The 12,470-nt window shown below is 46.7% G+C and overlaps 1 protein-coding gene across 1 annotated transcript in view; it reads right to left on the bottom strand.

Moving 5' to 3' along the window:
- LOC140404691 (latent-transforming growth factor beta-binding protein 2-like) overlaps positions 1-12,470 on the bottom strand; it is a 685,726-nt gene that overhangs the window by 150,727 nt on the left and 522,529 nt on the right. Inside the window, exon 23 of the mRNA XM_072493356.1 lies at positions 9,362-9,487. Coding sequence (XP_072349457.1) covers positions 9,362-9,487 — 126 coding nt within the window. The remainder of the gene's footprint in view (positions 1-9,361; positions 9,488-12,470) is intronic.

The following is a 12,470-nucleotide window of genomic DNA, read 5'->3' as shown; positions in this document are numbered from 1 at the left end:
AACCAGGTGAGCTTTTGTTTTTACAGTTTACTTCCACCTGCCAAAATGCTTAATTCAAATGTTTCCATTTTTGAATGATCCATTTTATTCCATTTTTCATCATGATCTTAATCCTCTCCCTTGCTTTAACAAAGAGTCATCCAGAGTCAAAACGTTAGCTCCCTTCTCTCTCCACAGATGCTATCACACCTGCTGATACTGTCCAGTGTTTTCTGTTTTTGTTTCAGATTCCAGTAATTTGCTTTACCCTAATCCTCTTCCTTGGGTGACAATCCCCAATTTATGGGCAACTAGTATTTTAATGTAATCTTTCTTTGACACAGTTTATTCAACATTAGAGTTACTTACTTTAGTCAGAAATGTAATTAATTTATTATACAACACTAAAACACCATCATTATTGGGTTCTTGATTATATCTCTCTTGGTTATGAGGTCAGTGTACCATTGCTTCACAGTTTCTGTGGCATATTTTATAGAATTCACTCTAAAGCACAATGTCAATACTATAGAAACACTTGGCTCCTAAGATAGGATTGACTGGAATTTACCGGAATAAATGCGTACCGGAGCAATAGGTCAGAAGGTGAGAAATTTGAGGGAAAACTAGGAATTAGGGCCACTATGGCTCTGAGGAAGAGCAGACAGGGAGGTGTTGCTGAAAACAGTGGGACTGGTGACCTGGTGCGCACGTTTCAATGCAAGAAGTACAACAGGTAAGGCAGATGAACTTAAGAGCTTGGATTAGTACTTGGAACAATGATGTTGTTGCCATTACAGAGACCTGGTTGAGGGAAAGAAAGGTTTGGCAACTAAACATTCCAGGATTTAGATGTTTCAGGCAGCATAGAGGGAGATGTAAAAGGGGTGGAGGAGTTGCGCTACTGGTTAGGGAGAATATCACAGCTGTACTGCGGGAGGACACCTCAGAGGGCAGTGAGGCTATATGGTAGAGATCAAGAATAAGAAGGGTGCAGTTACAATGTTGGGGGTTTACTACAGGCCTCCCAACAGCCAGCGGGAGATAGAGGAGCAGACAGGTAGACAGATTTTCGAAAGGAGTAAAAGCAACAGGGTTGTTGTGATGGGAGACTTTAACTTCCCTAATATTGACTGGGATTCACTTAGTGCAAGGGGCTTGGAGGGGGCAGAGTTTGTAAGGAGCATCCAGGAGGATTTCTTAAACAATATGCAGATAGTCCAACTAGGGAAGGGGCTGTACTGGACCTGGTATTGGCCAGGTGGTAGAAGTTTCAATTGGGGAGCATTTCTGGAACAGTGACCACAATTCAGTAAGTTTTAAAGTGCTGGTGGAAAAGGATAAGAGTGGTCCTAGGGTGAGTGTGCTAAATTGGGGGAAGGCTAATTATAACAATATTAGACTGGAACTGAAGAACATAGATTGGGGGTGGATGTTTGAGGGTAAATCAAAATCTGACATGTGGGAGGCTTTCAAATGTCAGTTGAAAGGAATTCAGGACTGGCATGTTCCTGTGAGGAAGAAGGATAAATATGGCAAATTTCGGGAACCTTGGAGAAGGAGATATTGTCGGCCTCGTCAAAAAGAAAAAGGAGGCATTTGTCAGGGCTAGAAGGCTGGGAACAGACACAGCCTGTGTGGAATATAAGGAAAGTAGGAAGGAACTTAAGCAAGGAGTCAGGAGGGGTAAAAGGGGTCACGAAAAGCCATTGTCAAATATGGTTAAGGAAAATACATAAAAAGCAAGAGGGTAGTCAGGGAAAGGGTTGGCCCACTGAAGGACAGGGGAGGGAATATATGTGTGGAGCCAGAGGAAATGGGCAAGGTACTAAATGAATACTTTGCATCAGTATTCACCAAAGAGAAGGAATTGGTGGATGTTGAGTCTGGAGAAGGGTGTGTAGATAACCTGGGTCACATTGAGATCCAAAAAGACGAGGTGTTGGGCGTCTTAAAAAATATGAAGGTAGATAAGTCCCCAGGGCCTGATGGGATCTACCCCAGAATACTGAAGGAGGCTGGAGAAGAAATTGCTGAGGCTTCGACAGAAATCTTTGGATCCTCACTGTCTTCAGGTGATGTCCCGTAGGACTGGAGAATAGCCAATGTTGTTCCTTTGTTTAAGAAGTGTAGCAAGGATATTCCAGGGAACTACAGGCCGGTGATCCTTATGTCAGTGGTAGGGAAAATACTGGAGAGAATTCTTCGAGACAGGATCTACTCCCATTTGGAAGCAAGTGGTCATATTAGCGAGGGGCAGCACGGTTTTGTCAAGGGGAGGTCATGTCTCATTAACTTTTGATAGAGTTTTTCGAGGAGGTCACAAAGATGAGTGATGCAGGTAGGGCAGTGGATGTTGTCTATATGGACTTCAGTCAGGCCTTTGACAAGGTCCCTCATGGCAGACTGGTACAAAAGGTGAAGTCACACGGGATCAGAGGTGAGCTGGCAAGATGGATATAGAACTGGCTCGGTCATAGAAGGCAGAGAGTAGCAATGGAAGGGTGCTTTTCTGACTGAACGGCTGTGACTAGTTGTGTTCCGCAGGGATCAGTGCTGGGACCTTTGCTGTTTGTAATATATATAAATGATTTGGATGAAAATGTAACTGGTCTGATTAGTAAGTTTGCGGATGACACAAAGGTTGGTGGAATTGCGGATAGCGATGAGGACCGTCAGAGGATACAGCAGGATTTAGATTGTTTGGAGACTTGGGCGACGAGATGGCAGATGGAGTTTAATCCGGACAAATGTGAGGTAATGCATTTTGGAAGGTCTAACACAGGTAGGGAATATACAGTGAATGGCAGAACCCTCAAGAGTATTGACAGTCAGAGAGATCTTGGTGTACAGGTCCACAGGTCACTGAAAGGGGCAACACAGGTGGAGAAGGTAGTCAAGAAGGCATATGGCATGCTTACCTTCATTTGCCGGGGCATTGAGTATAAAAATTGGCAAGTCATGTTGCAGCTGTATAGAACCTTAGTTAGACCACACAGAGTGTAGTGCTCAATCCTGGTCGCCACACTACCAGAAGGATGTGGAGGCTTTAAAGAGAGTGCAGAAGAGATTTACCAGGATGTTGCCTGGTATAGAGGGTATTAGCTATGAGGAGAGGTTGAATAAACTTGGTTTGTTCTTACTGGAACGACGGAGGTTGAGGGGCGACCTGATAGAGGTCTACAAAATTATGAGGGGCATAGAGAGAGTGGATAGTCAGAGACTTTTCCCCAGAGTAGCAGAATCAATTACTAGGGGCATAGGTTTAAGGTGCGAGGGGCAAGGTTTAGAGGAGATGTGTGAGTTAACTCTTTTACCAACCCAGCCAGCAGAGGGTAGTAGAGCGGAGCTGCTGATTGGCCATTGCAGGGGGAATTTGCATACGTCCGTGTGCTCACCCTAACGTGGAGGTGGTTTGTGGAGGAGCTCTTGTCAAGTGACACTTAAACCCGAAACACTTCTTCAGTGTTTCCCTCCCTGCCCCCTCCTCTAACCAAAAAACAACAACCGCTGCCAGGATCAAGAGGAAGGCTCGAGGGCAGGTAGAAGTGGAAAGTTGAACCATGACATCACAGCCTGCAGGTAAGGGATTGGCTGGTGACTGGTAAGTAGTTTTTATTTATTTCCCCTCAGGTGTTATCGTGCGGGGCACAGAGGTTGCTGAGTGAGTGCTTGCTGAGAAGGGGAGTGAATGACAGGTAAGCTCTTTCTTTTTTTTATCTAGAGGGGATGACAGGGAAGGTAGTGCAATGTTCCTCCTGCAGAATGTTTGAGGTGAGGGACGCCGTCAGTGTCCCTGCTGATTTCATCTGTGGGAAGTGCACCCATCTCCAGCTCCTCAGAAACCGCGTTAGGGAACTGGAGCTGGAGTTGGATGAACTTCGGATCATTCGGGAGGCAGAGTTGGTCATAGATAGACGCTTCAGGGATGTAGTTACTCCGAAGAGTAAAGATAGATGGGTGACGGTGAGAGGGGCTGGGAGGAAGCAGTCAGTGAAGGGATCCCCTGTGGCCGTTCCCCTTAGTAACAAGTATACCGCTTTGGATACTGTTGGGGGGGACGACATACCAGGGTTAAGCCATGCAGTACAGGTCTCTGGCACAGAGTCTGTCCCTGTTGCTCAGAAGGGAAGTGGGGAGAGGAGTAGAGCATTAGTCATTGGAGACACCATAGTTAGGGGGATAGATAGGAGATTCTGTGGGAACGAGAGAGACTCACGGTTGTGTGTTGCCTCCCAGGTGCCAGGGTGCATGATGTCTCGGATCGTGTTTTTCGGGATCCTTAAGGGGGAGGGGGAGCAGCCCCAAGTCGTGGTCCACATAGGTACCAACGACATAGGTAGGAAAAGGGATGGGGATGTAAGGCAGGAATTCAGGGAGCTAGGGTGAAAACTTAGGTCTAGGACAAACAGAGTTATTATCTCTGGGTTGTCACCTGTGCCACGTGATAGCGAGACGAGGAATAGGGAGAGAGAGGAGTTGAACACGTGGCTACAGGGATGGTGCAGGAGGGAGGGTTTCAGATTTCTGGACAATTGGGGCTCATTCTGGGGTCGGTGGGACCTCTACAAACGGGATGGTCTGCACCTGGACCAGAGGGGTACCAATATTCTGGGGGGGAAATTTGCTAATGCTCTTCGGGAGGGTTTAAACTAGTTCAGCAGGGGCTTGGGAACCTGAATTGTAGCTCCAGTATACAGGAGGTTTGAGAGTAGTGAGGTCATGAGTCGGGTTTTAAAGTTGCAGGAGTGTACCGGCAGGCAGGAAGGTGGTTTAAAGTGTGTCTTCTTCAATGCCAGGAGCATCCGGAATAAGGTGGGTGAACTTGCGGCATGGGTTGGTACCTGGGAGTTCGATGTGGCCATTTTGGAGACATGGATAGAGCAGGGACAGGAATGGTTGTTGCAGGTGCCAGGATTTAGATATTTCAGTAAGCTCAGGGAAGGTGGTAAAAGAGGGGGAGGGGTGGCATTGTTAGTCAAGGACAGTATTACGGTGGCAGAAAGGACGTTTGATGAGGACTCGTCTACTGAGGTTGTATGGGCTGAGGTTAGAAACAGGAAAGGAGAGGTCACCCTGTTAGGGGTTTTCTATAGGCCTCCGAAAAGTTCCAGAGATGTAGAGGAGAGGATTGCAAAGATGATTCTGGATAGGAGCGAAAGCAACAGGGTAGTTGTTATGGGGGACTTTAACTTTCCAAATATTGACTGGAAACGCTATAGTTCGTATACATTAGATGGGTCCGTTTTTGTCCAATGTGTGCAGGAGGGTTTCCTGACATAGTATGTAGATAGGCCAACGAGAGGCAAGGCCATATTGGATTTGGTACTGGGTAATCAACCAGGACAGGTGTTAGATTTGGAGGTAGGTGAGCACTTTGGTGATAGTGACCACAATTCGATTACGTTTACTTTAGTGATGGAAAGGGATAGGTATATACCGCAGGGCAAGAGTTACATCTGGGGGAAAGGCAATTATGATGCGATGAGGCAAGACTTAGGATACATCGGATGGAGAGGAAAACTGCAGGGGATGGGCACAATGGAAATGTGGAGCTTGTTCAAGGAACAGCTACTGCGTGTCCTTGATAAGTATGTACCTGTCAGGCAGGGAGGAAGTGGTCGAGTGAGGGAACCGTGAATTACTAAAGCAGTCGAAACACTTGTCAAGAGGAAGAAGGAGACTTATGTAAAGATGAGACATGAAGGTTCAGTTAGGGCGCTCGAGAGTTACAAGTTAGCTAGGAAGCACCTAAAGAGAGAGCTAAGAAGAGCCAGGAGGGACATGAGAAGTTTTTGGCAGGTAGGATCAAGGATAACCCTAAAGCTTTCTATAGATATGTCAGGAATAAAAGAATGACTAGGGTAAGAGTAGGGCCAGTCAAGGACAGTAGTGGGAAGTTGTGCTTGGAGTCCGAGGAGATAGGAGAGGTGCTAAATGAATATTTTTCGTCAGTATTCACACAGGAAAAAGACAATGTTGTCGAGGCGAATACTGAGATTCAGGCTACGAGACTAGAAGGGCTTGAGGTTCATAAGGAGGAGGTGTTAGCAATTCTGGAAAGTGTGAAAATAAATAAGTCACCTGGGCTGGATGGGATTTATCCTAGGATTCTCTGGGAAGCTAGGGAGGAGATTGCTGAGCCTTTGGCCTTGATCTTTAAGTCATCTTTGTCTACAGGAATAGTGCCAGAAGACTGGAGGATAGCAAATGTTGTCCCAATGTTCAAGAAGGGGAGTAGAGATAACCCCGGCAACTATAGACTAGTGAGCCTTACTTCTATTGTGGGAAAAATCTTAGAAAGGTTTATAAGAGATAGGATGTATGTTCATCTGGAAAGGAATAATTTGATTAGAGATAGTCAACACGGTTTTGTGAAGGGTAGGTCGTGCCTCACAAACCTTATAGAGTTCTTTGAGAAGGTGACCAAACAGGTGGATGAGGGTAAAGCAGTTGATGTGGTGTATATGGACTTCAGTAAAGCGTTTGATAAGGTTCCCCATGGTAGGCTACTGCAGAAAATACGGAGGCATGGGATTCAGGGTGATTTAGCAGTTTGGATCAGAAATTGGCTAGCGGGAAGAAGACAAAGGGTGGTGGTTGATGGGAAATGTTCAGACTGGAGTCCAGTTACTAGTGGTGTACCACAAGGATCTGTTTTGGGGCCACTGCTGTTTGTCATTTTTATAAATGACCTGGAGGAGGGCGTAGAAGGATGGGTGAGTAAATTTGCAGATGACACTAAAGTCAGTGGAGTTGTGGACAGTGCGGAAGGATGTTACAAGTTACAGAGGGACATAGATAAGCTGCAGCGCTGGGCTGGGAGGTGGCAAATGGAGTTTAATGCAGAAAAGTGTGAGGTGATTCATTTTGGAAGGAATAACAGGAAGACTGAGTCCTGGGCTAATGGTAAGATTCTTGGCAGTGTGGATGAGCAGAGAGATCTCGGTGTCCATGTACATAGATCCCTGAAAGTTGCCACCCAGGTTGAGAGGGTTGTTAAGAAGGCGTACGGTGTGTTAGCTTTTATTGGTAGAGGGATTGAGTTTCGGAGCCATGAGCTCATGTTGCAGCTGTACAAAACTCTGGTGCGGCCGCATTTGGAGTACTGCATGCAATTCTGGTCGCCGCATTATAGGAAGGATGTGGAAGCATTGGAAAGGGTGCAGAGGAGATTTACCAGAATGTTGCCTGGTATGGAGGGAAGATCTTATGAGGAAAGGCTGAGGGACTTAAGGCTGTTTTCGTTAGAGAGAAGAAGGTTAAGAGGTGACTTAATTGAGGCATACAAGATGATCAGAGGATTGGATAGGGTGGACAGTGAGAGCCTTTTTCCTCGGATGGTGATGCCTAGAACGAGGGGACATACCTTTAAATTGAGGGGAGATAGATATAGGACAGATGTCAGAGGTAGGTTCTTTACTCAGAGAGTAGTAAGGGCGTGGAATGCCCTGCCTGCAACAGTAGTGGACTCGCCAACACTAAGGACATTCAAATGGTCATTGGATAGACATATGGATGATAAGGGAATAGTGTAGATGGGCTTTAGAGTGGTTTCACAGGTCGGCGCAACATCGAGGGCCGAAGGGCCTGTACTGCACTGTAATGTTCTATGTTCTATGTTTACCCAGAAGGTAGTGGGTGCCTGGAACTCGCTGCCAGAGGAGGTGGTAGAAGCAGGGACGATAGTGATGTTTAAGGGGCATCATGACAAAGACATGAATAGGATGGGAATAGAGGGATAAGGACCCCAGAAGTGTAGAAGATTTTAGTTTACACGGGCAGCATGGTCGGTGCTGGCTTGGAGGGCCGAAGGGCCTGTTCCTGTGCTGTACTTTTCTTTGTTCTTTTTTCTTATAACTTTGGATTTTCAAATGAAAAATAAATCCTCGTCATTTTACTGACCCTCCTTTATCTTAATTTGCTTAGGTTTATAAATGCAGTGAGTAAATTGTCACCTGCAACCAAAGGTAATGCAGTTCCTTAAATAGACTCCAGGACTCCATATACTTAAAATCAAAATGACCTGTTTAAAGTATATGCATTATACAGTAACTACATTGCACAGTATACTGTAATTGAGGATAAACACAAATCTTATTCTTTTGTTATATCCGATAACACACACATAAATCATGACCGCATCATGTTATATATTCTCAATTAAATCAATTGCCCTCCCAATAAAACTTAAAACTTCAGCAGCAGCCTGGATTTTCACTGAATCAGGTTGACTTGGGAGCTATTTAAAAAAGGCCAGTGGGTCCCGATTCTGGGATTCCTGACTCCATTCCCAAGCTGTCTGATCGTTGGAAGTGCCATGGAAGTGTGCAGGGTGCTTCCTGCCAGAAGCCCGCATCAGACACTCCTGCCCTAGCTGAATCCTTTGCGAAGATAGGTACCTCCTACTCCTTCACAATTTTCATGGAGTCGGACCAGGATTTTAAAGAGTCATGGCACATGAACCCTCATTAAATATGATTGGCTGACAGGCCAGATATCTATTATAATAATGGAACACTTGCTTCCCGAGGAAACATTTTTTGATATACAGATCGGGCTCTCTGATCTCTTTGATCCATTTCGCAATATTTTGTGATATAACTTACGCAGTTAAGTAGTTTCAAGTGTTTTGTTCTTGAAACTTCAAAGGACCTGGATGTTAGACACTTTTATTAGCTTGTCCAGACTTCTTTTTTTTTGGGTACAGGAGAAAGTGATCAATGATTACAGTTTTAAAAACCTTTCTTGTTACATATTCCAATTGACACCGAGGTGTTCATTGGCTTTAGAAAGGTGTACAGATGGTCAGTGTGCAGAGCTTGACATAGTGGGCATGAGGGGACATGTGAGGTGATTGGAATGGCAGAGTTTGGCAAAGGGGACTTAAGGAAATATAAGAGGTGGGTGGGGGGCATAACTTGCTATAAAGGGCATAAGGGGGAGTAAGGGGTGGGTTGGAGGCATGAGAAGGCACGGATGGGGCAAGGGGAGTGTTTGGAAGGTGTGAGGGGTGAGGCCTTGAGGACTTCTGTATTTTATACCACTGGGACAAAGCTCTATGACACTGAGGTGGTCTTTTAAATAGTGTTACTCTGCACCTGGCAGTTCCTGTGGCTGCCTCTATACTCTTGACCCAACTCCAGCTCACACCTGGCCCCCAGCAATGCAGATCCCACCTTTATGGTCAATTTCGCTTGGGGCAGCAGATCAAGCTCAGAATTTTCTCAACTGCCCCTACCCACTTAGAGGATGAAAGTCCAGGCCAGCCAATCATGATTCAGTGTTCTGTGAGATAAATTTGAATTCTATTAAATGTTAATATATTAAAGTGATTTGGATATTGGGGCCATAAATTTACATGTTTACTGTGATGTCTTACCTTGACAGCCTGTACCGTCAGGAGTGTTTTCAAAACCTCTGGCACAAATGCAGAAATAGGATCCTTCAACGTTCATACATTCTCCATTTGGACCACAGATGCCCTTGCTCAAGCATTCATTCATATCTATAACAGTATATTCATTGCAAAATTAGAAAAACATGGAAAACTGCAGAAAAATTCTCCTCATCTACTCATTGGAATGTGAAACAAGTTACAGTCAACTCCTAACTTTTGCAACCACTCTACGTTTACCTGCGTGAATCTAATTGTGTATGCAATCATGTTCGTGGCCCCAAAATGTCACCAATTCATGATTTGGCATGTACCTCTGCAGGAGACGTTACAATAAATTACTTATCTTAACTACACACAGAAGTGCTAGTGTATCAATGACTCTCACTTCATTAGACATGTTAGAATATTCGCAGAAGGGAGGTTAAACTCTCAGGTTTCCCTCATGTTTCCCATGTAGAAAGCACTCACCGTGCATGTGCTGCCTCTGGGCATGCAAAGGTTCACCGTTCGCGATTTTACCCTACGTGAAACTTTTCAGGAACAGAACCCCTGCAAGCAACAGGAGTTGACCGTAATTGAAAAAAAGACATGCTTTTCATTTTGCATTCATCATGACAGAATGCCCAATTTCAAAGGCAGCAGAAATTATACTTCATGAAAAAAAGAGAGTGCTCAGTGGTTGGCAGGTCACCTCTGATTAATTGAGGCATTGCCATGGGGAATGCACCAGAGAACTATCATTCCCCCAGCTTTTGGTTAGTTCAAAGAAGGCACAATGCCTGGACATGTTCTTTTTGCTTACAGAGGACAGGTCCCCGATATGAATATTTATAGCTTCCAGAAAATGTAAGTGAACCTCTTGCAAATCTGATTGATAATCTTAAATTAGTTGTTAGTGTGATTCTCAGGATTGTTCAGCAAGTGCGGTACAATCACAGAGTCACATCTAATGTTAGAAATTCTGGATGCAAGTTAACGGCTGCGGCGTGCTTAAGCAAGGGCACGATGCGCCCGTTAGATCGCGGGAGACGGCAAAATCGGAATTGCGCCGTGTGCCAATCCGTTTGCGATCTAACCGGCCCAACCTAGTTGGTGAGATCCGGATCCCGCTGCGGCGTGGCGAGAAACCAATAATTGCCAATTCAAGCCAATGTCTATACAATTAACGGCAATGACCCCCTATCTAATGGCCTCCCATGACCTAATTGCCTCCCCAGTAAGTGGTCACATGGGTGGCGATTAGTAAACAGTTTCAAAAAATGTAAAGCTGGTGGTATGGTTGCTGTGGGGATCCAAGGAGGTGTGTAGCTATCTTTGGTCTCGGACGGTGAACCAGGGGGCATTGGGGTTTCTGCCCCAGAGCTCATGAGCTGCAGGATGGGGGCAAGTGATGTCTCAGCACCTACGGGTCCGCCGTGCCACCCCCTGGATTGTATGTACCCATAACGGGGGCAAGTTCAACTCCTGCCTGTCTGTCCCATCGACTACCCATAACTCCCACTGATCCTGGCAGCCTCTGGCCACGAGGCTGAAGGGTTGCAACGGGGAATCGGCAATCATAGTAAAGTGGACTCAGAGGAAGGTTCCAGGTGAGGGACATGGACAGAGATCAGAAACATCTCCTGTTAAATAAAGCTGTGAAAAAGGAGCAGAGTTGAATTAAAGAGAGAGAGCTATGAGGAACAGACATGAAGCAAAGTGGACTCAAACGAAGCCCCGATGATCAGAGAGGGCTGTCGAAGGTTGGTAACTCTGTGCTGTGGGCTGCATGGGCAAAAGTACCCTTTTGGAGCAGTGACATTTCGCAATGGTCTGAAAGTATGCTTGGAAGGTGAAGCTCAAGTGTACATGAAGATCCAGAGAAAAGGAATCTCAGAAGTTGAGGCTGAAACTCTGGAGGTGAATCCTGGTTCAAGCCGACTTGAGTATGAGCGACATTTGGGCAAAATTCCACAGAGTTTTTCAAATGTGGAGATCAGAAACCCTTGTGAGGGACTTCTGGTGGCGGCTATGCGGAGCTAAGTCGCACATTCAGCGGCTCCCGCAAAAACAGACTTTTGGGCTCTTTTCAGGGCCCCCAACGGCACTTTAACGACGTTTCCTGGTGTGGGAAGGAGATTACAACAATTCCCCAATAGTATATGGCTTGTACCAGGGGCGGGGCGACTAAAAAGGTGGTGGTGGACCCGAAGAAGGTGCGAGGGAAGAAGAATAAAATGGCGGCGGGCGGAGACCAGGCAGCGTGGATGCAGTGGGCGCAGGAGCAACAGGAGGTTATCCGGCGCTGCTTCAGAGAGATTAAAGTGGACCTGCTGGAGCCGATGAAGGCTTCTATTGATAAGCTGCTGGAGACACAGACGGCCCAGGGGGTGGCGATCCGCGAGGCCCGACAAAAGATCTCCGACAACGAGGACGAGATCTTAGGCCTGGCGGTAAAGGTGGAGGCCCACGAGGCGCTCCACAAGAAATGGCAGGAGCGGTTCGAGGAGATGGAGAATCGGTCGAGGCGGAAGAATCTGCGGATTCTGTGCCTCCCGGAGGGGCTGGAGGGGCCGGACGTGGGGGCCTACGTGGTCACCATGTTGAACTCGCTGATGGGAGCGGGGTCCTTCCAGGGGCCCCTGGAGCTGGAAGGGGCCCATAGAGTGCTGGCGAGGAGGCCCAAGGCTAACGAGCCTCCGTGGGCGGTGCTGGTGCGGTTTCATCGGTTCGCTGATCGGGAGTGTGTGCTCAGGTGGGCCAAGAAGGAGAGGAGCAGCAGGTGGGAGAATGCGGAGATTTGAATATACCAGGACTGGAGTGCGGAGGTGGCGAAGAGGAGGGCTGGGTACAATCAAGCGAAGGCGGTGCTGCACAGGCAGGGGGTGAAGTTTGCATTGTTGCAGCCGGCGCGACTGTGGGTTACCTACAAGGACCGGCACCATTACTTTGAGTCTCCGGAGGAGGCGTGGGCCTTTGTTCAGGCCGAGAAATTGGACACAGATTGAGGGTCGGGATGGGCGTTTGGGGACTGCGGTTTGATATGTTACTTTTTGAGGGGGCGTCCTTTGTTCTTGGTTTCTTTTTCTTGGTGTTTTTCTCTTTCTGGTCG

This window comes from Scyliorhinus torazame, chromosome 2 (genome assembly GCF_047496885.1).
Source record: "Scyliorhinus torazame isolate Kashiwa2021f chromosome 2, sScyTor2.1, whole genome shotgun sequence".
Lineage (NCBI taxonomy): Eukaryota > Metazoa > Chordata > Chondrichthyes > Carcharhiniformes > Scyliorhinidae > Scyliorhinus > Scyliorhinus torazame.
This window is presented reverse-complemented; position numbering and strand designations above follow the sequence as displayed.